Here is a 25876-nt window from a genome sequence, read left to right on the forward strand (position 1 = left end):
GCGGCCCCTTCCACGGGCTCTGAGCCATCAGGGGGTGGTGCATTTGTTGTGCTATCCCTGCAGAGGTTTTCTCAGCCTTCTCTCTTCATGTGGGAGGTGGGGATAAACCGCCAGCTTCAGGGGCTGCTGCAGGTCACAGGAAGGCCCCTCCCGCTGGTCTTCAGACAGACAGATGGCCCAGAGCAGGGCGGTGAGAGATCCCTCACCGGAGTATCACCATATACTTAACATCCAAGACTGTCCTTCACTCAGGAGCAGTGACCTTCCTACTTCCTTGGTCCCCAGCACCTCCATTTCTTGATACAGTGCTCTTTGCTGTGAAATTTAGAACGTTTTTGAAATGGTGCCGGTCTGTGAATTCAGCAGTCCTGAGGCCACCGGCGGAGAGCCTAGGTACACAGTGGGCACTCACCGAAGGGTGCTGGCGTCATGGCTAGTCCCAGCCGACTCCCCTGCCATCCTGTGGGCTTGGCAGCCCTTTCTGGCCTCTGGACATTGGCTCTTGCTGTTCCCTCATTCTCCAGCAGCTTTCCCTCCACTGTCTCCACTTTGGGGAGTTCAGCAAACGTGTACACCCACACACTCTGTGCCCTGCCAGACAGAAAGACGGAAGGGGCGCAGGGAGGCCTTGCTGAGGGCACGGTCAAGTGATGGGGGGACAGCCTGAGAGCTGATGACAGCAGTGGGGCAGCGGCAACTGGAGGACAGCGTCCTCTGGGAGCAGCTTTTGCTCCAGAGCAGGGCACAGCTTCCTGAGCCTGGGTTCAGGGGCTCAGCCCAAGCGAGAGGTGCCGTTCCCCCGGGGCTTTCCCACACCTGCAGTGAGTGCCATTGTACACACCATCTTGCAGAATCCTCAAAGGAGAGCGGTGGCCTTGTTAGCCCACGTTACAGAAGTGCAGGTTGGGCTAGGGTTTCTAGCGGGACCCTGGAGCCCAAGTCCGGGGAGCACAGGGGTTCGCCAGGGTTCTCTGCGTCACCGCCCATCGGAGCCTTTAACGCACCGCTGTGAACCAGAGGCTACTTCTCGGAAAACCCCTCTCTGCTCTGGCTGCCACCAAGTACAATGTGCAACTGGGGTTCCCTGGGTGTCCCTGTAAGCGGCCTAAAATCCTTTTCGGAATAAGGACGTTTTCTTTTTGTGTGTTTCAGGCTGTTCTGATACCAATCAGTAAGACACTGTTTAGTAAGCATTTTCCATGACATTTCACCTGCTTGTTTGGTTCATTCATCCAGGCGCATCCACTGTGGCCCCTGGGCCGGGGAGGGGAGATCAGCTATCCATGACTGGGAGCTGGGATTGGCTGAGCCTTTCGGTTTCCAGGGCCTCCCATCCTCCCCCTACCCAGGGGAGGTCAGCAGGGTTCCTCTGCCTACTGTTCCCCTGTAGACTGAGGCTGTAGTCAGCGCTGTGCCCAATGCCACGAAGGTACTAAGCAGTGGAGCTGGGGCTCGGTGCCGCCGAGACACCAGCTCCTGCATGGCTGGTCTGGCCGAGGCACAGGGCTTGAACCTAAACGTCTGGCCATATGCTGTGTCCTACTTCCTGTGCCACTGCTCCTCTTCGTAGGACAGGAGAGCCCAAAGCCCTCAGAGACAAGGCTGCCAGGGGCTGAGGTGGTCTGGGGCACACCAGATGGTGGGTGGTCTCTCCCCACAAGCAGACCTGCTTCTGTTGAAGGATTCAACGTGAGCCCCCACTTCCCCACTCTGCCGTAAATGAGTCCCAATCGACCCCCCCAGCCTCAAGACCCCATGGGGACTTCTGGGCCCACTGTGACCACCTCACTGTGGGACACAAAGGCCCATGTGTTTCCCTACCTCAGGGCATTTGCAAGGACCACCCCAGGGCCTGGGAAGCTCTGCTCTGCTCCTAATGTAGCAAAGTTGGCCTTCACTGCCTCCCACCTTCCCATTGGGCTTGCAATTCCCTCGGGAGACTAGAAGCTCTGGGAGTCAAAGGCTGAGTGTGTTTTGTTCCTGCTGGGGCACCTGCAGCTCAGTGAGGGCTTGGCCAGTCCCTCTGCTTGGGTCTCAAGGGTGTGAATGGTACCAGGCCCTGCTCAGGATTCTTGTGAGGATGTGGCAGAGTAGGGTGCAGCCCAGCACCTTGGAAGACTCTGGGAGGGCTGTCGTTGGCCCCTGCCCCTTAGCACACAGGGAGCAGCAACAGGCAGTGGCAGCGTCCAGGGAAACCAAGGCCTCGAGAGAGACAGGCTGGATCTAGTCATTGCTTTCGTGTGCTCCCAGGCCAACTGGAGGCTCCAAGCCTCTCCAGTGGTAGCCATGGGGACCCCTGGGTCAGTAGGAGTTGGGGGGCGGGGGTAGAGGCAGAGCTGTCCACACTGCCCTCCAGAGACAACAGACCTAGAGCCAGAACTCGCTCTGTTACACAGAAGTATGTGGAAGCTTCTGCCCAGTGTTAGTGCCCACTGAACAGGCTAAGCGTCCTCCCAGGCTCACCCTGCCCTCTGGCTCCTTCACGTTCTTAATTTTTTAAAAACAAACTCAGAAACACCCAAGTATATCATGGGCACAGTCACAGTGAAGTACATTTTATTTTACTGTAAACTACATTGCTTATATTCCCTTTATCTTAGGGTATGTAGGTCACATCATGTGTGAGCGCCACTGCAGGATGGTGAAGGGGCATGTTAAAAGTTACAAGCAGGGCCCAGCACGCTGTGGGGGAGCAGGTGTGTGTCCAGGCCCAGGCCCCTTGCAGGGCAGGCTGGAGCGCCCTGCTCCGGAACACCGGGGCTCTGACGCTGCAGTGGGCCCTCGCAGGCTTTCCCCACCTCAGCTGGCCTCAGGCCCCAGCCGATCATCACACCAGCCCCGGCAAGAGAGAGGCTATTGAACAGCTCTACTTGCTGGGTGACCAAACTAAGGCAGGAGGGCTGAGCCACGTACCCAGGGTTGCACAAAAAACAGAAGGGTGAGGACTGAACCCTGAAGCCTAGAGGGGTAAGGGGATCAAAGCCCAGACAAGGTCAGCTGTAGAAATGCAAGCCCTTCTGTGAGGACAGTGTCAGGGCTTCATAGCAGCCAGAGCAGAGAACGGGTTATTCCCACTGGGGTCACAGTGGCCATGAGAACGAAGCCAGCCTTCCGGAGGTGGGGGGGCTAAAAGACTGGCTCCCCAGGAGTGGACACTGCAGGACGTGGTGGGTGATTCAGCTGCTTGTACCACAACCACCTCCAGTGGTTTGGCTGTTCTGATTACCTAGCAGTGTAACTCTGAGCGGGTCCCCAGAGGATTGCTCTGCAAGGCAGGTGAACTAGGGCATGTGAGAGAAGGGGAGCCTGACACCCCCAGTGTTCCTGAGGCCGCTGACAGAGCCCCAGGGTTTGGGTTCACTTCCCTCCATCACGGTTCTTTGTCAGCACGTCTCTCAACGGGGAAGGCACCCGCTGGTCCCTGCACACAGCAGCCGTGGTCCAAGTCCTGCTCTAGCCCGCCCACAGGTGGAGCTGTCCTGTCTTCATGCCCCTCCCACTTGCCCCTCCAATCTCGGGCAGTGTGGAGCCAGAGCCACTGCTTCAGATCCCAGCTCTGCACCCAGTGCTGTGTGACTCCGGGGCAGTCAAATGGGCTGACAGGGGCAGCTTTCAGGGTCCCAGGGCCACCGTGAGGGTTGGAAGACTCCGTGTCAGGCTTGGCCTGCAGGCAGACGGTAGCCAGGAGTCAGGCATCATCTGTGTAGCTGGGGCCCTGCGGGTGGGTGCAGAGGGGAACCCTCTCTTTACCACTGCCCCGCCAGGTCAGCAGTTCCTCAGCTGCTGGGGGTGGAGCTGTGGAGGGAGCTGGCATGGAGGGCCCCACATTCAGAGTGAAACCAGTGGCTTTGCTGCTTAATCTCTGCACTCACTGGGGCTGGGCCCGTGGCCAGGCCTGGAGCAGAACTGAAAGGGAGACTAGGCCTGTTCCCCTCTTGGCCTGGCCTACTTCCTCTCAGTGATCCTGAGGCTGGGAGCCAGTGGGGAGGGTGGGGGGCCAGGCAGGGCCAACTGCAGAAGCAGGAGAAGGAAGGAAACGGCCCTTTGTACCTTACCCATTTTGCAGACAGGAAACAGGGGCTCTGAGGGACCGGCTGGCTATGAAAGCTGCTGCGGCACAGAGGCCCTGCTCCCCAAGTGTGCTGGTGTGCCCTGGGCGAGGCTGCTGTGCTCCCCACAGCTGAGAAGTTGGGGTGCAGGGGACATGGGAGAGAAACCAGGAAGGTGAAAAGGCTGGGGCTGGGACTGACTAGTTGTGCAACCCCTCATTTCCTCATTCGTACCATTAGGGAGACGACACAGCAAACCCCGACAGGTCAGTGGTTCCTAGAATGCTGTTGCTGTCCCCAGATGGCGGTCCAACAAAGCAGGGCGGGGACCTCCAAGGAGCCCAGTGGGGGTGTGGGCCTGCACCAGGAAGAACCCCAGTTTGACCAACCCTCTCTTGCCAGGCTGCCCTTTCACCTCCCTGTGGGTGGGGAGGGGCTGAAGGCAGGAAGGCAGAGGTGCCTGGCTCCTGCGTGTCCACAGCACGGTTAAGCACATCCCTGTGGGGATCGGCTCTTACACCACCTTTGGAAAAGGCAGCTCCTGGCCAAGATGTGCCCTTCTGGGCAGAGGAGGTGGAGGTTGGATCCTCCAAAGCCTGACTTGTTTCCACTTGCCCACCCTGTGCTGGCTGGCTCTTTAGGGGCCACAGTGTTCCCTAGGAGCACCTGGCTACCTCCTGGCCCTTGGGGAAAGAGCTGCTGGAGACAGGGGCTCAGCTGGGCCTCCTCTGTCTAATCCCTATCTCATCTCTGGCTCTTTCCACCATTCTTATCTTCTGGCCTCTGCTGGAAGCAGCCACCATTGCTGGCCAAGGGTTTGGGGACCATTTCCCACCTACTCAGAAGCTTGTGTGTGTTGGGTGTCATGGCAGACTCCTGGGCCCGAGGCTGTGTGTGAATTTTGGCTGGCTGTAGCTGGGGCTGGCCATGCCAGGCTTTTCCCCTTTGGGCATGCTGGCAGAAGCCCCAAAAACCTGTGGCTAAACTACTCCTCCAATCCGCACTCTGCAGCCAAATCAACCCCCTCCTTATCCAGAGACTTGAAGCCAGGACAGATTAGTGAGGTTTGGGAATCTGATGTTCTGGCATTCAAAACCTGCTCTTCCCTTCCCCGAGTCAAATGGCTTCACCCCCAAATCTGCATTTCTTCTGTAAGCTGTAGTGACAGTATCTGCTTCCTGGGGCCGCTGTTAGGCCACAAGAAACCCATACTAGTGGGGAGCTGAAGGCATGACAGAGGCTTGGGGCCTCTGGCAGAGCCAGTCAGCACCAGAGAGAAATGTGACTTGGGTTAGAGACCCTCATGTCATGTCATGTCCCCTCTCTGGGCTTGTGACGGGGGTCAGGCAGTCCATGTGACATGGCTGCACAAGGAGCTCTCTGCTCCAGTGGGAAAGAGATGTCAGTGGGCAACTGTCCACATAGCCAGGTGAAGGGGAGTTGGCCCCCAGCCCACATAGGTCCCCAGGGATCTCAGTGTGTAGGGGGTGCTCCAGAGGCTAAAAGGACCTTCTACAGGCTCCTGCAATCAGAATGCGAGACCTTCCTCCAGACGTGGGGTGCCTGCTTAGCAGCACCAGGAGCATGCACTCAGCAGAAAACTCACAGAGGTCTGGGGGGGCAAAGGGCCATCATGGGCAAGCCCTGAGTCTCTGCCTTGGTCACCTAGAGTTCAAAGCCCAAGCTACAAGCAGCCTGCTCCAGTATCCAGGAGGTCCGGCGATGCACACGCCTAGAGATGCCTGACAACCTCTACACCTTTGTGCTGAAGGTGAGTGACGCAGCTTTCTTTCTGCACCCAGGGGCAATCCCACACCCCCTCAGGATCCCATAGAGCCGTTCCCTTCCTCCCCACCAGGTGAAGGACCGGACAGACATCATCTTTGAGGTGGGAGATGAGCAGCAGTTGAATTCATGGATGGCTGAGCTCTGGGAGTGCACAGGCCAAGGGTGAGGTGTCCCCAACTCTGCTCCTGGCACAGTTTCCCCTCCAACCCTGATCTCCCCAGAGCCTTAACCCCAGACTCTTCTCCAGCAGGCTGGAGAGCATGGACCCAGAGATGCATGTTCCCTCAGCTCCAGAGCCCGGCACGTCCAGCTCGCCAAGGGGAAGCACGGAGTCCCTGAACCAAGGTCAGTGGGTCTGGGCCTTTGTGCTCTGAGTACGTCTGAACCCAGCCTCAGCCCAGGGTGTAAGGTACCCACAAGGGGTAACCATTCCCATCTTCTCTAGCAGGGGCTTCTCCTGGGGGGTTGCTGGACCCAGCCTGCCAGAAAACAGATCACTTCCTGTCCTGCTACCCCTGGTTCCATGGCCCCATCTCTCGAGTGAAGGCAGCTCAGCTGGTTCAGCTGCAGGGCCCTGACGCTCACGGAGTGTTCCTGGTACGGCAGAGTGAGACGCGGCGCGGGGAGTATGTGCTCACATTCAATTTCCAGGGCATAGCCAAGGTATGGGACAAGGCAAGTGGGGCTGTACCCCCACTCCAAGGCCCTTAGGGCCCACTGCCTGAGCCATCACTCTCCTCCCCCCACAGCACCTGCGCCTGTCGCTGACTGAGCGGGGCCAGTGCCGGGTGCAGCATCTCCACTTCCCCTCGGTCATGGACATGCTTCACCACTTCCAGCGCTCACCCATCCCACTTGAGTGCGGAGCTGCCTGCGATGTCCGGCTGTCCAGCTATGTGGTAGTTGTCTCCCAGCCACCAGGTGTGAACCCAATGCCCCTTGATCAAGGGGGTGGCTGGCCCAGGGAACCACGCAGAGGGTGAGAGCCTACTGCAAACCCAGGGACACAGAGATCTTGTTTTGTGTCCTTCCAATACTTTCCTGCCCTGTGAACACTGACAGCGTGGTCTCTTTGTCACTTGGTCCCCAGGTTCCTCCAACACTGTCCTGTTCCCTTTCTCCCTCTCTCGCTGGGACTCAGAGCTGGGCCTTCCCCACCTTAGCTCCTCTGGCTGTCCGCGGGGGCCCGGCCCAGAGGGCCTCCCAGGCCGGTCCTCTCCCCCAGAGCAGATCTTCCACCTGGTGCCTTCGCCCGAGGAACTGGCCAACAGCCTGCGGCACCTGGAGCAAGAGCCCACCAGCCGAGCCCGGGACTCAGACTACGACATGGACTCCTCCTCCCGGAGCCACCTGCGGGCCATAGACAATCAGTACACACCTCTCTGACAGGTTGCGGGAAGCCCAGGCCTCACAGACGCCCTGGAGGAGCAAGCACAGCACGCAGAGACAGGACTTGTGAATGTAACTTCCTTTCCTTCCTTTCAGAGAGATTTAAGGGACACTGTTAACTGTTCCTTCCAGTTTGGATGTGACCCTTGTATTAGGCCTGTTAAAGGGCCCCGCTAATTTTCAGCCTGGCTTTCTCCTTATTGTTTACAGATGTAGTTCTTGTTCGCAGATGCCACTGGCTCCTTTCCTGGGTCCCTAGGACCAGTCCCCATCACTCTTAGAGGAGGGGGTGGGTAAGAGCCAGGCCTGGCAGTGGAAACTTGTTCTCTTTTTCACTGACACTGTCATAGCTGATGACAGACTTTCTATAGGGGGAGGGGGTCATCAGGAAGCCCAAAACACTAACAAGCCCTGGATTCCCTCATGGTTTTCCCGTTGTAGCTTCAGTGCGCGTGGCCGCTCTGCGGCACCCCTGCCGCAGCTGACCACACCTATCCTGCTTCAACACTCAGCCTTACGACTAAGCTCAACAGTGATGTTAAACATTTTACCTCAGATAAATTTTTCAAAGGATTCAGGTTTGAAAACTAAACCAAGCATTGCTCATTTCACTGTACTGTTTGAACTAACACCCAGGTGTTTGTAGTCAGACACAGCTATGCAAACCCCACCTGACCAGTTCCCGGCCCAGCCAGACGCCTGGCTTCCTTGTCTACTGCATCCTCAGGACAGCTGCCTGCTGCTGAGCAGCCACTGTCCTTCCTAGTACAGAGAAGTGAAGTGTGTCACCCTTTCAGGGGAATTCAAGCAGTTACTGAAATAGGGTAGCAAGTTACAGTTCTACCCTGGTGCCTTACGAGTAAAAAACTGGATTCTGTTTTATAGCAGCTTTATGGTGGGAGTTAAACTGAGGGGTGATGGAGGGACAAGCAAGGGAAGAAGGTTCCTAAGCCTGTCTAGTAAACCCTTCACCAGCAGGGCCAGCTCAGAGCTCCCCAGTGTCTAATGGCTTATTAAGTTGTCCTGCAAAAGGTTTCAGGCTCGTGTTTGAGCCAAAATGGAAGCTAGGACCCTGGAGCCACAGCTCTGGAGGAACTCCTGTAACAGCCCACAGCTGGCGCTCTGTCCCTGCTGGTCCTGCTTCACATGAGGAAGAACGTGCTTGGACACACACCTCCAGCATCCAGGGAGGTCCTGGAGCACAGCTTCCTTCACAAGTGGTACAATTCATAGCGGGGCTGGCTCTTCCCAGAGAAAGCTCCATGAGGGCGGGGGGGCGGGGGGGCAGTGACAGAACGTGAAGTCAGCAGAGCCATTCAGTACAGCCAGGTTCACCGAAGGGGCCTCTAGGAACTTGAGTCTAGGGAGTTCAGCATGGTTTTAATGTGTACAGACACACCCATCAGTCAGAGGCTGAAGGTAAACCCTGGCCTAAAACTAACTGCTGCCTGCCTTATCTGGGGTGAGGGTTTGGTCTGCTCCCTCCAGCCACATTCTGTACTCTAAGAGGCCAGACTTTTGCTTCTAGAGTTTAATTTTCTGTTTTTCACTGGGGGTGGGTGGGTGGTGGTGGGCAAGTAGCCACCTCTTTACTTTTGCTTTTAAAAACCAACATTCCTGGGTGTTTTCACAGGTTGTAAAGCAGATCCAACCCTGATCCAGATTTTTGGTCCATTTCTAAGGGCACATTTTCCACACACCAAGCAGGTTTCTCTAAGTAATGAATGCTAAACAAAGGGTGAACCAGATGAACAAGCACTATTTTGAATTTCTCTTTTAAAAGAGAAAGCTCATCACAGAAAGTCAATGCTGACAAGTCACTGGTGCAAGAAAGGGGTCAAACAGACAACGAACCAAGCAAATCCCCATCCATCACATCTGGGCTATGACATCTTCAAGCCAGGGCACTCACTTCTTAGCAATCTTGCCACACAGAATCCTCAGGCAATGCCAAGAGGCACACCAGACAGCAAACGAGCAGCTCTGACCCCCTGGTTACAAAGTACAAGCTCAGACAGAGAATTGGAAGTCACCCACCTGCAGACTGCTTCTGTGTGAAATGTTCAAGAAAAGCATTTTTTTCTAAAAGTGTGTGAGTTACCAGGACAACTCAAATACACTTTGACAGAAAGCCCCATCCTGACCTGGGAAGAAGTGACATGGAACCAATGCCTCTCTCTTCTGCTAGAGCAGGTCAAGGAGGAAGAGAAGGAGCAGTGGGCCCCTTGGCTAGACGCCCTCACAGTGACCCTGCGGGCGGCAGCCAGCCCACAGCACGAGAGCACTTGCCACCCTCCTTCCAGTCCTCATGTGACTGCTGCTGGCGGCAAGAGACCAGGGCAGCAGCCTCCACTGAGAGCCCACACTCAGTGCCAAAGGGACAGTACACACCACGATCTTGTCAGTTATCTCTAGTCGCAGACCCCAAGGATAGCCTGACTGTTCCCAGCACCATCACTTCCTTAATCTGACATTAACCAACTTTTACAAACTAACAGTCACCAGCACCAAAGAATTAAGTCAACTAACCTGCCTTGAATTTTAGACCAGCAATCCATATGGCTTTATCTGGTATAAATCTTCTGCCTTTGATCATTTCTGGACCGTGTAGGAAAAAGGAATAGCAATCATTAAAATCTCAGACCAGAGAACACTATTTTTATATAACAGTTTCTTAACCTAAAATCAAGGCCTTGAACTCTTCCCTTCCCTAAGGGTTGCCTGCGGTTTCTTCATGCTTTTATTCAGGGCTAAGTCTCTCATCGCAATGTCGCATGAACTCTGATGTCTCCCGAAGGCTAGAGGAGCCTGTAGCACGCTATCCACTGCCTCTTCACAGGGACACATCTGACTCCAGTGTTTGGTTGGAATAAGAGCACATTGTAACAACACAGAAGATGGATTCATCTTGTATCACTATAGGCAGAAGGCCTTTGGCAAATTTTTATGTATTGTTTATGTACTGTATAAGTAACTTATTCTTGAATAATGCAAATTTTGCTATAATGTATAAATTGCTACATATGAATTAAAAAATGTTTTCAGAATCTTGACTTGTTGCCAACAAAATTTAAAGGCTCTATCTATCACGACTAGTCTCTCTAAAACCCGTGCCCTGCTCAAACACTCGCTTTTCCCTTTGTCCTCCTCCCAAAAGCTGGGGACATTCACAAATGCTTATGAGCCTATAGCCACAAGCTGCTCTGTACATCACTGCATCTTTTCTGCCCTCTGGGTTTCCTTATCAAAGTTTTCTCTTTTCTCCCCCGCTCCATCTGTTTTTTTAAAATGAATTTTTATTTTTCAATTACAATCGACAGTACAATGTTCTATTAGTTTCAGGCAAATCTTTATCACAGCTTTTTAAAAAAGTATCTCCTGCCCCCTACTGGTAAAACACACAGATGCCTGAATCAGGACAACTGACTAACGGACACATTCATCTGGGTTCCGGAGATACTAAAAAGGAAGCTTACAGAATCAGTGTCAGGCTGAGGATGTGGATTTCAGCGCTGCCCACCTCTGGCCAGCCTTCCTCCTCCTGAAGCAGATCTCTATCCACCAAAGAGAATATCTCAGTCTTCTCTTTTTCTAGAGAGACCTTGAACCAGAACTAAAGGTGAAGAAGAAAAATCATTTGACAACTACCCTTCCAGGGTATTAAGAAAGCACACTCAGCCCTCCTGCCTTGACATTAACTAGCAGCTTATACAAACACACACTAACTGGATATCAGTTTTTAAAACTTTTTTTATTTTTTGATTTTTTTTAAAGTTTTTATTTTATATTATCTACAAAGTAAAAGTTTTTCCCTTAACTTAAAAGTTGAACCACTGCAGACAGTGATCACTTCATCAAACTTGATTTATAAATAATAATCCATCAGTTTGACGGTAAGAATTTACTGAAACTTTATCAAGTTTAGTAAAAGGGTGTTCCAAGTCTTGATTTTTTTTTTTTTTAGCAGTAATCGCAGCAAGAATCACTCTTGTTACTTTTGCTAGCTGATGTGTTCATGACTTTTGAGAGTCATTAAAAAATAAATAACTTCCAGTTTCAGCAAGCAGAGCTGGGTACTTGCAGGACTCTGAAACAGCGTATGAAAGTATGGAACAGCCCACAAGTGCCTAAATGCCTCTACTCGGTCCAAGTATCTTCCACTGCAAGTGAACTGTTAGCATTCCTATCGGATGTTACAAGAAATCAACATATATTTTTAAAAAACAAAATAAATGAAATTCTAGTTTTCTGTGCTTCCAGTTGGTAGAAGCAGTAGAAGGGAGGAGGGAATTTGGCCTTTCGGTTCCTCCAGGGCAGCCTTACAACTGCTGTTGGTGGTGGGCTTGTACTGTAAAAAAGAAAAGTGAATATTTAAACAGAAAACTGGCAACACCGCACATTAGCCTAGTGTCTCTGCAGCACATGGCTGTGAACTATCCTTGTGCTAGCTGAACAAGACTCAAAATTCAGTTCACTTCCCCGCCTCCCATCTGCACCAAAATGGGGAGGGGGAGGGGGTAGGTGGAAACAAACCAGTAAGACATAAAACCACTTCAGATAAAACTCCCAGAAGACTTGTTGCTCATGGGGCAGAAAAACAGGCCTTAACATACCCCCCCCCCAAATGTTAGCCAAGCACCAGTACTGCTCTCAGAGGAACAGGTCAGACTGAAACCTCACCATGGCAGCCATCAGTATTAGAGCACCATCGCGGCCTTCTCTCCCTGTCAGGGCGTAGCTGGAGCTAACGCTACTCTCAAAACCAATCGACACACAGCACTTTCTCATCAGTAGTTTTCTCCAGAGCTACAATCAAACTGTCCTGGTGGTCGCCCCCCACGCCAGACTTTGGGACTCAGGAAGGAGACGCTGCCCTGTCCAACCTATCATAAACAAGGAAGGCCAACTGAGCCCTAAGCATGCACCAGCTCCACAGAATGCTGCTGCTGCTGCTGCTCCTCAAGCCAAACCCTGTACCATCAGAACACACACAGACTCGGCTCCGGAAGCCTCAGGCCCTGACACTGACTGATTGTCAGTCCCTACTGTGCACACTGACGGGTCTTGCTAGTTCTCCAAAGCGGGGTTTGAAGCGCTGGCCCTGCCTGCCATTCGACCTGTGCGAGCAGAATGCTTTGGGGTGCCCGGCGGCCCCTGCACACACACGCCTCACCTGAAGGGTGCGTCATATAGGGGAAATGCGCTGTTGTCGAGACTGGAATGGGCTGTAGTGCACTTTGAGCGAGGGCGGCCTGGGGACCGCCGGGTGGCTGTGTCGTCATTAGCATCATTGGCGCATGGGCAGTTGGATGAGAAGGAACCATTCCTGACTGTACATGAGCCTGAAACAGAGAGCTCTTTTACGCATACAGGCAACATCTCCAGCTTAAACAACATGTCATCTGTGTTCCTTTCACGGGGCTGGGGCTCTCAGGAAAGGGCAACAGTGGCCCTCGGGATCCTTTCTTTTCTTGGGAGACACTCCCTAGTAGAGTATCTATCAATTGACCTACAGACATGCTTTGCCCTTTAGCAGATCTATCCTGCAAGGCCGAGGGAGCAAGCACCCGGAGCGCCTGGGTGAAACCAGGGCTACAACGTCCTAGCCTTCAACGCTCCTGATCACTGGATTCTATGTGTGGGGCACGGTCTTCGCCAAGACCAGGCCCCCGACCCAAGGGCCACGTGTTCAACTAAAGAGGCAAGATGCAATCATGCTTCAGAGCCTGGCTTCCATGTGGGGACTGAAGAAGTTTTACACAGGACAGAAAGCAGATCATTACCTTATGGGAAGGGCCTATCAAATTCTGTTCTATGGATACTCTCCTGGTTTGCCCCCCCACGCCCACCCCTCCACTTCTTGCCTGCTCACCAGCACACCTCAGTTAGGAATGCGTCAGGGCAACGAGAGAAGAGACTCAGCCCCCTACTCTGCTAAAAGATATGCTGATGAAGCAGCAAGAGAAGGAGGATGGTGAATGGCTCCGGAGAGACAGGGAGGAGCAATAAGACAGAACCCAGGCCAGACCAACGTCCCTGTACCAAGCGATAGTGAGTTCAACCTGGTCTCACTGTCAAGTTGGGAAGGTTTTTGTCAACTCAAATAGGCAGATCTCAGTTTTGCAGGGACATGGCAAGGCCAGGAAGAGTCGCTTCCGTGCCTCCCGTACCGTGCACAATTCCATACCACGGTAAAGCCTTGAAGGAAATGCTGTTTTTCATCATCTTACATATTCAGATGGGCCCACGGCATATCTGGGCTTCCCTGTGTTAATCCATTTTGCTCTTTCAGCACAAGAACACAAAAAGTGAGGTTTTAGGAACCCCAACCTACAGGTAAATTCACATGCCTACTTAGCCACCAGCCACTGCTGACATCTACGGGACCCCAGCTCTCATGAAGCTCCCGACTCAGCCGACCTGTGCCGGCCCACACCTGACCAAACCAGCACCCCTCCCCACCTTCCAAAGCAAACTGTCCACTGCAGTGCGCCACACTACAGCAACTTCCCGGAGCTGTGGAACTGCATGACAAGGTCACCTGAGAGCGCCAACTGAGTCGCACCTCCAGCCCCAACCATGCCAGAGCCTCAGTGGCACGCTGTGTCACATGACATGTTCAGTGCGGCAGTCTAGCTTAGACCCACCTACGTGCTGTTGTGAAAGCAGCAAAGAGAGACATCGAATATACAGCAGATTCACCCTTCACGCTTCTGGGGCGGGCCTCACAGACAGTGTCAGAGCCCAACTTCAGTGCGGCTCCAACTCATTAAGACAATCCAACTTGGCCCTGGATTGCACTGGACTTGCGTCCGCAGCTGATGCAGACAGCAACCACTGAGACGGCCGTCATACCTTTCACCCTTTAGAAGCTGACACTGGGGGAGGAGCTCCAAAGTGCATCCAGGGCTGCTCAATAAGAAAAATAGGAAGACCTGGGTGCTTTCAGCTTCTAGTTATACCGCACCAGTGGACAAGGCCAAGCCTTTTCAAGAAGTACAACATGTAGTCCAAGCAGATGTACGGGTAACCAGAGAAAACAAGAGGAGAGATTCCTCTGGAATTCATGTGACTAACATGCAAGCTGATAGGCCCAGGGTAGTCAGAGTTAAAAACTAGTTAAGGTCCACCCTCCCTGCCACTGTGTGTGTGCGTGCATGTATGAGAGAGAGATTATATATATGTATGTGTACATACATACATACATACATATATATACACATATATATATATCAATGAAGCTATTTAAACACAGCAAAGCAGACACAGGAAGGAAAGGAGGACTGGGTTGCATTCCAAAGTCAAAGATATTTGTACACTCTCAGCTGGGAAACGTTAAAGGACTGCCCATTCAGCAACTTCACTGATCCCATTACAAAACCACACGAACATCCATGTAGGGCCAGATCACATGTATTTGAGCGGGAAAAGGGAGACAGGCAAATCACACACAGGGTTTCCTAGCTTAGAGAGCATCTGGCTCTTTGCTGCTTATCTGGTAACTTTCATATTCTGTCTGGTCTTTACAGAAAGTTGCCTAAAGCTGATTTACCTGAGGTACGTGGGCCATGTGGGGTGGGTTGGTGTATGCCGGCTGAACATGAGAAGGATGAATTGTAAAGACGGTCTGTTGTGCTGTTGGGAAACTATTCTGTGGCGACTGCGTATTGGAGGCAGGTGTCATGGAAGGTGGGGTCGGTGCAAGCCCCGCGTGGTAAATGGCTGACTGCTGCTGTGGACTGGCCAGATGGAGAGCCTGTGCGGCCTGGTGCTGATGGTGCTGCAAAGTGACAGGAAAGAATTAAGAAAATCACTTCTTTAATGAAAAGCAGCTAAGGGTCACACACACAAAGCTGAGCTTTGCGCATGGAAACAGGCTCCCCCTGAGCCCATCTAAGACGAGGGGCAATGGCAAGCACCGAGGATGTACAGGGTGGTCAGAGCAGGGTGGGACCCGCTCAGAGACCTCCTTTCTGGTGTACAAGCCCCATTCTCAGCCTGGCAGTTACAAGCCCTCAACCAAGCAGAGATAAAGCATGACTACTGCCCCAGAGAGCTGACAGATGTCAGAGACCCTTAACTACCTCGGTTAATGATTTAAGAAGCTAACAGGAATCTAAATCTAAATATTTATCATATAAATAAATATTAGGAATGAGAAAAAAGTCCCAAGCAAATTTCTCATTCTATGTTAAATTAGATTTTTCAATATTGATGTTTCCAGAACTCAATCATCTTATTCTTAATATGTATCTTACTGTGACTTAAAGCCAGCCCCGGGGGCACAGCCTGCAGGGTTGGTGCGATGGCTCCCGGAGGCTGCGCCAGGTGCTTTGATCACGTAGTGCCTGGCCTCTGCCTGGCAACCAAAGGGAACTCTCAGCAAGGAGAAGAGGAAGCAATGCTTGAAGGCCTCTGAGTTTCTCCTTACCTGAACAGGACTGGGTGCAGGGTGACTTCCACCATGTTGGCTTTGCTGCTGTCCGGTGGGGGTGGCTGAAGGCTGAGGATGTGGAGTATGTGGGTGCAGGGTAGCATTAGGGTGTGCATACTGCTGAGCAAGGGAGCCAGTGGAAACTGAAGTGGAAGAAAAAACGCAGTGTGTACAATTGACATGTGATGATCTTAACAGCTCCTCCTCTACACCTCATCTACTGAGTTTTCTTGAAGCTCAAGGTCTAACTTATGCTGTTACCAATCTCTTTATTTGACTCCATTTAAACCATCGATTTTCATAAAAAAATAAGTAATGTTATTCCTTAACATTAGACTAGCATTTATTCACATAATACAGCTGTATACTTTACATTAAAATCTAATTAGTTTAAATTTATTCTTAACACAATAACTAGGTTTTCCTGATAACACAGGCATAAACACTTCAAACAATCTCAATCTCAATCTCTCTCTCTCTCTCTCTCTCTCTCTCTCTCTCACACACACACACACACACACACACACACTTTAGCTCAAGGCCATCATCTGGCTAACCTCACCATGCTACTGCCCTGGAGCTGGCGCTGTGTCCCATGGGCACAGACTATATAGGGGCTGGGGATAAGGGACTGGACCAGGTATGTGGCAAGGTCAAGGTCTTATCTTCAGGGTCAATGACCACAATTTTTCTCAGCTTATTGCAGAAGCCATCTGCGCTCTCCCTGTTCCAGGATCTCTCACCTTGCTTTATAAAATCTAGTAGATGGAATTATATAAACTATGTAGAAAAGTGAACTCTCTCCAAAAGCATCTCAGCCTTTAGAAAGAATTTTACCAGTAAGAGTAACTTTAAAGGAAACATGAGGAGCCAGTTCATATAACAATGTTCATTAAAGATAAGAACCCAAAGCCAATTCTTTGTGAATCTCAGCATGGACCATACCTTGGTATAAAACAGGGAGATTAGGTATTAATGCATTTATTCATGTCTTCCCAAAAGAGCAATTTCAGAATCAAAAGCACAGAATCAAAAAAGGGGTTCACTGCGTCCAGTGACTATCAACAGCACACTGATACAGACCAACCATGATGGAGCAATGAGCTGAGGTCGGTGTTCCAGCAGCCCATGACTCTCAGCCTTCTCTCCAGTCACTGCTGAAGTCCTTAAAAAACTAGCCCAAACATATACAGACATAGAGGGGGCTGATGGGGACAAGCAAGCACCGCTTCGGGACCAGGCACCGAACTTCAGCAGTCTGGAACGTAAGGCTGCCGAGTATCATCAGAATAACTAACTGCGTGGGGGTGAGTCCCGCGTCGCTGTTACGCAGAGGGTTAGGCACACAGAGCAGCAGTTCTGTAATGCCTGACATTGTAGGGCCACCAATACTGTAGCCCGACTGGTATCTCCCCAGCCTGGTATATCTTTTAAAAGAGGGAAGGACAAGGCAAAGAGTCAGTGCTAGGATCACCTGTGCATCCACTGCCAATGCCGCAGCGGGTGTTAACGCCCAGATTAGATTAAACAAAGGGAGCCCCTGTGTACATTGCGAACTCTCCCTAACTTGTGCGAGGTAACACTGAGACATTTTAACAGGACAACTGTGGCAACACAGTCTCTGAGTGGTTTCTCTCCCCTTTAAAAAATTATTTTTATTTAAACATTTTCAGTATAGTTGATATGCAGTATTATATTTCTCTGGGTGTTTTTAAGTCCATGACCGTTTTCTGGGAGCTGGGAAAAACAATGTGCGGGCCGCTCTCACTGTGCCACGAGCCTATGGAAGCAGCCAGAGACTTCCCCTCCACGGGCTCACTGCAAGGCCACTCCGCCATCACGCTCATCAACTTTCAGATCCCCCAAACTGTCTCGGCAACGACTGAGTCTGAAATATTTGACATAAATCTTGAATCTTTATTCTTGTAAAAATCTTCCACTTATTTTTCAAATTTAAGTAATTAAAACAGTCAACCACATACAGCTAGTAGATGGTCAGACAGCACAATTCCATCGCCACAGAAAGTTCTACTGGATAGTGATGTCTAGAGTCATTCATGCTCCCTCATTTTCAAACCATTAGTATTAAAATATTCCCTACCTCCAAGCTTCTTAAATGTTTCATTTGTAGCAATACTAAATCTGGGCAAAAGCAATTCTCGAGTCCCACAGTCTATTTATGAGGTTTCATAGAGTAGAGAATCTCAGGGTTTCTATTTTTTAAAAGTTTATTTGTTCAAGAAAATTTTGTACTAATAAGTTTAGATTTCACTTTTAATGATCTTATAACCAAAGTATTAGGAAAATAAGTAACAATTTTTTAAAAAGCCCCATCCTTCTCTTTACTCTAAACACCAGTAAACTACAATGTATTATAAGAAAAATTAAGCATATGTAATATACAGTTCTTAAGCAGCAAATAAAATTCAAGGTAGCTAATTAGAAATATTTTCCTTTGTTCATCTTCTTGCTTAAGAGAAATAAAGCAAGTACATTGTCCAGGAACCACTTTTCCTCCTCAAATACAAAAATGGAATAGCTGGCTAATTAAGTCCATGCTAGTAACAACAAAATATAGTTTGGTTCCGTGAAAGACCAGAAGAATGAGACAAAAAAAAGGTGGGACAGAAGGGAACTTAAAAGGCTGGGAACAGGGGGAGTTGGAAGGAAAGAAAAGAGCTAAGAGGAAGGAACCCATACAGAGTAAACAAGGAAAAAAATATAAGAAACTCAGGGAATGAGAAGTGGAGAGCAGAGGGCAGTTAAGTTCTGATCTTCAAGAAGTGTATCATCTGTCCACTTTTATTACATACACTCATTTAGCTAAAGACTTCAGACTGGTTAACGATAAATTGAATCTTCTTCAGAAGTCTGACTTAGCTATTCATCAGTTAAACTTCTGTTTATAAAACTTAATTTGCCTTCATGAAACCTGGATTAGGTCAAGCAAATCAAAGAGGTATTGGCCAGACCTTGTCCAGAACTGTTCCTTGAAATAAATGTTTAAAACTCTAAATACAGGATTTTTTAAATCCTCCTAACCACATTCCAAAAATAGTTTCCTAAGCCATGATCTTACTGAAGTCAATTCAGTCCATAAAGCTATGTGTTTTAATTTGTAAATAGATTTTTTAATGTTGACCTTGGATGCACAAGTCAGGAGGGATCACCAGCACTGCAAAGCTTTAAAAAGAAAACAAAGCGAAACAAAATCTTCCAACTTTTAAATTTGATGTTAAATTTAGAAAAAATGAAGAGAAGGACAGTTGAAAACTATTCAAAAGGGGAATAGAAGGCAACTAGACCAAACCGTGACAAAACGGCTTAGAAAGGAGAAAAGGGAGTTCAAAGCAGCAAATTAAATGACAAACAGCAACCCCACTGTTAGTTTCTTTTAACAAGTGCTGATACTCATTTTCAAGGGAAGTTGCACTAAGGCAGTTAATGTTTAGGTGTGATGATTAACGACCTTTCAGCTCACTTACCAGGAAACAACTCCCAAACTAACAGAGACAGTAAGATGGTGAGGATAACTACATTTGAGACCTCAAATTGAGTACATAAAAAAATGAATTACTGACACTGTCTTTTACATACTATACCACATACATAGTTTCCTTTTAATAGTATTCATATACAGCAAGACTCCTTTTTAAAGAGTATCTATTAAAGGATTAAATTTGTTAACATTTCCTAGCACCACATAAGTAATATTGATACACTTATTTTTGGATACCAAGTCATGGCATAATTAATGAAAATTTAAGTCAATATGTTTTCTAAATGCGCTTTGAAATCTGGCATTTAGTAGATTCAGACAGTGAGTCATTCAAAAATAATTCAAAATTTAGTCTCTAAAATAAAATTTTAATCCTTAATATCCTTGAGAATATAGTATTTCACATAAAGTGACACATTACTGGCATAAATTTTTAACAAATTTCTGTAAGTTAGTACTGTTCCTATTCAAATACCAAAAGTCCATGACTAGCTTTATTTAAAAACTGACCTACAAATAGAGAAAACACACCTTACAAGTTCATTTCCAAAAGAAAGCTCTGTCCAGACTTTCCGCCTTTAGGAGCAATCATTTACCTTTTCACTGGTGGTGAGAGAGGGCTGGTGTTGCCAAGATAATCTCTGGTAGGTCATGCTTTCCTGCTTAAACCCAAATATTTTAAACCTTCAGTCATGCAAAGACTAAAAAGACAGAAATGTTTCTCCCTTAGTTTTTCAACCCTATTCAATTCAAAATCCTGGGAAGAATAAACTTCTTACCAGGACACTAAAAAAACCCTAACTTTTTAAAGTTTTTTTTATACTATGTTTGTGGCTTGGTTAAAAAAAAAAAAAGCTATTTAGGAAAAGTGTCTCACATAAGGAAAATATCAGGCATTTCCAAAAGTCACATGTTTGCTTGGTATGCAAAAATTAATTTCTGAAACAACTCAATTTTTAAACTCCAGCTTTCTTAAGCTGGGTTGTATTTTCTTTTTTAAAACTCTGAATTATTTACAGATATATTTTAAAATAATTTTGTCTGGCACAGGAAAATACTGCTCAACAAGTCTACTCCCTTAACATGTATTCTTTAAAAAGTGTTTTACTGTTTAATTAAAATTAGTATAAAAAACCCAACTCACTGGCAAAGTAGAAAGAAGGGCTTGTCTCCTTGTTGTATGGTAATTTGGGACATGCTGAATTTGGGAAATAGAAAGGTAAATTAGCCTTTTGAGGTCTGCATTTTCCTAATTTTCTGGAAAGGTTGACATATTTAGTAATTTCTTTTTGTATCCATGCATAATTCATTATTCTTATTTCACAAGAGATGACAAGCGCTTTAAACACTGCTACGAAAAACTAAGCAAGATAGGGCCGAACGAAGAGATACTTCTTCTGTGCACTGGAGTGTCAAGTTCTGCAGGCTGACTTGCTTAAACAAAAGGAATAAAATTATTATCTAATAAACAGAGCAACACGGCACTCCACTGATAAACCTTGACATCAAAAATGTACCAAAATAAAATAATATTTACCAAGTTTAATTCAAAAGACAAACAATTTTGCACATCACTATTAATATGTCATTATTCCATAGGATGTTTATTAGGCATCTGGTAGTGGATCCAAAAATTCAGAAATGTAACAAAAGCAGTATGAAACATGGATGTGATACCATCTTTATTAAAATGACTATGTAAGGTATGTGTGTGTATGCGTGTGTTTACACACACTTGGAAGGGTACGCACCAAAATGTTAACAGACGCTGTTGGGTGGCGGGATAATAGGTGCCATTTTAAACCTTTTTGCCTACTTCTTTTCTAATTTATTTGCATTTAACTACCAAAAACAAATCAAAAAAGATTCTAGATCTAACTCTTCCTGATGGCTTTATATAGAGAAAGTTTCATTATTACTATTTCTGAAAGGGGAAACACTACTGCCATAAAACGAAACCAATGAATTAGAAAACTAGATGCTAAGGGGGGAAAAAGTGACTTCTCCGGAGGGAGGGTGCAGAGGCAACGATGAAAATCAGATTAAGGTCGAAGGAAAGAAGTTTGTGATCAAAGTCCTTTCTAAAATAGCTATCAGAATGTGTGTATGTATCTCCTAATAATTAAACTCTTTGGTAATCTTTTAGCGTATTTATATTAAATATACCAAAAATGTAAAAACAGTATCAGTCTCTCATTTTGCAGTCATTAGTGGTCCTTTCTATTCTCAAAGCCTTTACTATGACCCCATCAATTAATGAATGACAAAAAGGTGACATAACTGTCACCAACATCTGGGTGCATATTCCTTTGTTTACATAAAAAAAACTTTAAAAATCTACAGATAGGATGTAACTTAAAAAGAGACAATCCATACTCAAAATATTTCATTCCTTTTGGAATAAAAAATATAAATTGTTCAAGGGAGATGAGTATATCATTAGCATTTCTACACAACAGTTTTGTCTTAGTTTAAAATAATGTACTTAAAATTTGTCTATATTTGTTAAAATATCTGTCTATATTTGGCATAAGTAGGATTTAGAATATCTAAACTAATTAAAATAAATTACTGAAGAATTAGTGAATTTACTTTAGCAGATTAAATTACGGTTTATGACAGACAGCAAAGAACAAAGTAATTCCCTAGTGTTGTTTTTAAGGTATGAAGTATCCAAATGAACCTCAAGTAATCAGCAAAAATCACACTAAATCCACAGCCTTGCTCTAGCCAGCCCTCATCAAAAGACATCAATTAAATACAACCTGTGTAAACTGCAGGAGAGTAGTTCATGTCTAGTTGAGTAACTTTCTCCTGGCATTAAAGAACTGGCTCTGAAGTCTAGTAAACTAAGTCCAGTGTTTCACTTGTTTGCAACATTTCCTATTTACCCATACTTGAATGGACTTCAGGGTCCAAGGTCAAGTGCTTTTCAAATGAAAATGTTCTGGGAAAGTAGTTATAAAAACCACTAGTGCCTCAAATAACAGTATTTATTGTACAGACTGTTTCAAACCGATGAGGCTGTTTCAAACCAATGAACATCCATCCAAAAGACAAAGCCAGATGTTGGCATTGAGGAAAAAGACGCTGCTCAACATCACAGTATCACCACAAAATCTCGAAACCATGGGTGCACAAGAGCTATTCCCTAAAAGCCACGGAAATTTTAGCTCACAAGGTTCAGATCTTATTCCAAGAGGAGTATGCCAGAAAATGGAAATACATAATTGTTTTTCCACTTGTTATATCATGATGTATTCACCAGAAATATAAAACACTCATAATGAACTTTTCACCTAAGCCTTTAGCAAACTAAAAAATTGTTGAAATGTATACAAACTGTATAAAAGCCAGTGTGAGGAATCAATGGTGCTTTTTCATACATACTTAGTCCTGGTGAAGACAACTAAGGACAAGCCAATGACAGGAGATCATAACCAAAATTGTAAGTCAAATCAGTCTGTCAGCATATTCTTTTTTTAAAAAAATTTATTGATTTTTAGGGAGAGAGAGAGATTTCTTGTTCCACTTATTTATGTATTCACTCGTTGATTCTTGTATGTGCCCTGACTGGGGATCAAACTACATACAACCTTGGGGTATCGGGATAATGCTGTAACCAACGAAGTTCCTGGTCAGGACTATATTCTTCTTCTTTTTTTAAAAGATTTTACTTATTTTAGAGAGATGGGATGGGAGGGGGAAAGAGAGGGAGAGCAACATCAATGTGCAGGAGGTACATCCATTGGTTGCCTCTTGCACACCCCCAACTGGGGGCCTGGCCTGCAACCCAGGCATGTGCCCTAACTGGGAATTGAACCTGTGACGTTTTGATTCACAGACAGGCACTTAATCCACTGAGCCACCCCAGCCAGGACTGGACTATATTCTTGAAAGAAATGTAGTAATTACATCATTTTTATCTAAAGGGCATAATCCACAATAGAAAGTCTGAAGTAATAATGTGGAAAATGAAAACCAGGACTAAGCATTCTGTAAAGTCAGTGGGCCTATGGGGCAGGAGCCTGCCTCCAGGAAGAAGTGGGCGTGCTGGTTGATGGGTGACCGGAAGGGCAAGTGTTGTTGCCTGAGTCCCATTCCTGCTCACCTATTAATGTTAGAAACTGTTATCTAAAGTTTAAAAACCTTTACACTCCCATTCAAAAAGTTTAAACAGGTTTAAAAAAATGAAATGTCCATGTAGTTACATGTAACTGTGACTTCATTCTCACAGTGGTTATTCTTTTCAAATCTCTCTCCTCCCACTCTGAAAAAACTGAAATGCCAAACCCTAAATGACAGTACAGGAGTTCTCTGAAAAGTTCAAAACAAAACCTACATCTTAATAAAACTAGTACTAAAGGTGCATTTTAAAAACATAAATATGGGAAAATCCATGAATTACACAAGATATAAATGGAATTCTTGTTTTAAATTCTCAACATTGAAAACCACATTATTTTAGAACTTCAGACAGCTGCTAAATTGACCTATACAAAGTTCTATGGCTATAATATTAAGATGTAATTTTTGCTTATTATTAATTATTCTTATATGCATTTAGTTTTATACACAATACTAGTCATTTTCATCTTACCACTGTTTATACTTAAAGTGTAAATGTCTAAAGCAGATCTAATATTACATAATTTTGACCACTTAAAATACAGCACGATGCGGAAACAGTAACATTATAAAAACAGCAATAGAACTATGTAATACCAGTAAGCCCCAGGGCAAGAGGTGGAAAACGCCGGAGAGTGCTTTCGTCGTGGTGCAACTTTCCCGCACGCCTCGCACAGGGGTACCAAACGGTAATGCTGGCGAGAAGAGGCGAAAGACACCTTTCTCCACAAAAGATGCTTTCTATTACCCCCATCATTACACTTACTTAAAGGAGAGACATTCGAACGGGACTTTTAGCACAGTAGTTATTAGCCAAGACTTAAAAAAAGCAGGTAAGAGACAGAAATGGGTCCATCTTTTCTTTCATTTCTTTACCCTCAATGTCATAGGCGGCCAAGTTATTCTTAAAAAGAGTATCTTTTCAGAGCTTTAAAACAAATTAAGAATGGTCAGTCACACACTAAAAAAGACAAAGAAAGTGCTTCCTACCATACATCGCATGTGTCTGCTCATGAGCCCCGTACTGAGCTGCTGAAGAAGATACTAAACCAGGCTGGGCGTGTGCTGCTGGTGCCATCATTCTAGCATTACCCTGTATTACAGGACTATAGACATGAGGATGCTGTATTCAAAGAAAAAATAAAGAAAAAACATTCAAATATCAAACAGACTCACTCAAGCACATTTTAGTCAGATGTCTTAACCCCACAGTGTCCAGATTTCCACAAACAGCTCTGAAAAATCTAAAACTTGTCTTGGCTATTTCTTTTGAAATACTTAAAATAATCAACAACCTTCTAATATACATTAAAAAGCTCCTTCCCAATCCTTAGCTATCAACCACAGAATTAAAAAAGCACAGATATAAAGAAAAACATCCTATTAAAAGTTCAAATTAAAAGTTATTTAGCCCGGACCAGCGTGGCTCTATTGGTTGGGCATTGTCCCACAAAGTGAAAGGTCACTGGTTGGATTCCCGGTCAGGTCACATGCATGGGTTGCAGGTTGGGTTCCCGGTTGGGTCGGGGGGCTTATGGGAAGCAACGAATCAGTGTTTCTCATACTGCAGTTTCTCTCCCCCTCTTTCTCCCTCCCTTCCCTTCTCTCTAAAAATAAATAAATACAAATCTTTAAAAAAAATCAAAAGTTATGTAAATGGAACAAAAATGATGAGTTAGGTCCTATCATTCTTACCTGAGACTGATAATGTGGCACGTGCTGAACAAGAGGCTGATTTGGAAACTGCTGAGGACTATAGGCAACGTACTGTGTGGAATAAGCTGGTGGGGTGGCTACAATTGGAGGGCCGGCCGCTGAGGCTGGGTGCATCATGGTGCTCTGATGATGCTGGTCTTGCCGCTGTTGGGGCATATTTGGTACTGCAGAAAAAGACAACTTTGTATAAAAAAACAGCCTTTCTGTGGTATGAACGCATGAACATGGTCTATGAGGCGCTACAGGATTTGATCCTCCTGCTTGCCTCTCCAATCCTATGTTATACGACCCCTGCTACTACCTCAGCCACTCTGGGTTGTTTTCCCATACACATGCTATCCCTGAGCCCCAAACATGGATTCCCCACTCCTAGCTTTGATAATTCTCTTTCTTCAGGAGCCAGCTTGAAAGCAACTTCCTTAGACCCCCTTTATGACGACTGCCAAAATGGATCAACCTATGAAATGTTTCCTTCAGACTACTTCTCAGATAATTCCTGTTTTACAACACCAAATCATGCCACTTGCTAAAGAAAGGCATTGAATTTATTCAAAGAAAAACAAACGTACAACAAAAAAGCCAAAATGGAGCCAACATTAACCTTAACTCCATCATCCTTAATTTCCCACCACTCAACTCTCCAATCATGTCTTGCTCTTTCTCAAACACAGAATCACATGCTATCATGTAGCAGTGTCCAAATAGCTCTTTTAAAAAATTACTTTTTGTCCACACAGATATCTGCTCTGGTCTTCCCCCTGTTAAAGCTGCAATTGAGATTTTTGCTCAAATGTCATTTTCTCTGAAATGTTCTTCCCAGTTTCCCCGCAAACAGCTAGAAACAGCCAGCTGCAAGCTCTGCGCACCCTTCCT

The 25876-nt window shown here is 46.8% G+C and overlaps 2 protein-coding genes across 10 annotated transcripts in view; one reads left to right on the top strand and one right to left on the bottom strand.

The window, feature by feature from the left end:
* SH2B3 (SH2B adaptor protein 3) overlaps window positions 1–10279 on the top strand; it is a 34961-nt gene extending 24682 nt beyond the window's left edge. The window contains exons 3-8 of one of the 4 annotated variants that reach the window (XM_053928760.1): window positions 5719–5820; window positions 5908–5999; window positions 6085–6182; window positions 6283–6500; window positions 6587–6758; window positions 6928–10279. In XM_053928760.1, the coding sequence (XP_053784735.1) occupies window positions 5719–5820; window positions 5908–5999; window positions 6085–6182; window positions 6283–6500; window positions 6587–6758; window positions 6928–7223 (978 nt within the window). In that variant the 3' untranslated portion in view covers window positions 7224–10279. The remainder of the gene's footprint in view (window positions 1–5718; window positions 5821–5907; window positions 6000–6084; window positions 6183–6282; window positions 6501–6586; window positions 6759–6927) is intronic. The other 3 variants (XM_053928763.1, XM_053928762.2, XM_053928764.2) reach the window with 3 other exon arrangements.
* A 679-nt stretch (window positions 10280–10958) lies between these two features.
* Window positions 10959–25876, bottom strand: part of ATXN2 (ataxin 2) — a 93806-nt gene continuing 78888 nt past the window's right edge. For 3 of the 6 annotated variants that reach the window (XM_053928759.1, XM_053928755.2, XM_053928754.2), the window contains 7 exons: window positions 24983–25167; window positions 24278–24410; window positions 20304–20357; window positions 15658–15803; window positions 14779–15006; window positions 12400–12568; window positions 10959–11574 (listed from right to left, as the gene is read on the bottom strand). In XM_053928759.1, coding sequence (XP_053784734.1) covers window positions 11546–11574; window positions 12400–12568; window positions 14779–15006; window positions 15658–15803; window positions 20304–20357; window positions 24278–24410; window positions 24983–25167 — 944 coding nt within the window. In that variant the 3' untranslated portion in view covers window positions 10959–11545. The remainder of the gene's footprint in view (window positions 11575–12399; window positions 12569–14778; window positions 15007–15657; window positions 15804–20303; window positions 20358–24277; window positions 24411–24982; window positions 25168–25876) is intronic. The other 3 variants (XM_053928756.2, XM_053928757.2, XM_053928758.1) reach the window with 2 other exon arrangements.

This window comes from Desmodus rotundus, chromosome 7 (genome assembly GCF_022682495.2).
Source record: "Desmodus rotundus isolate HL8 chromosome 7, HLdesRot8A.1, whole genome shotgun sequence".
Lineage (NCBI taxonomy): Eukaryota > Metazoa > Chordata > Mammalia > Chiroptera > Phyllostomidae > Desmodus > Desmodus rotundus.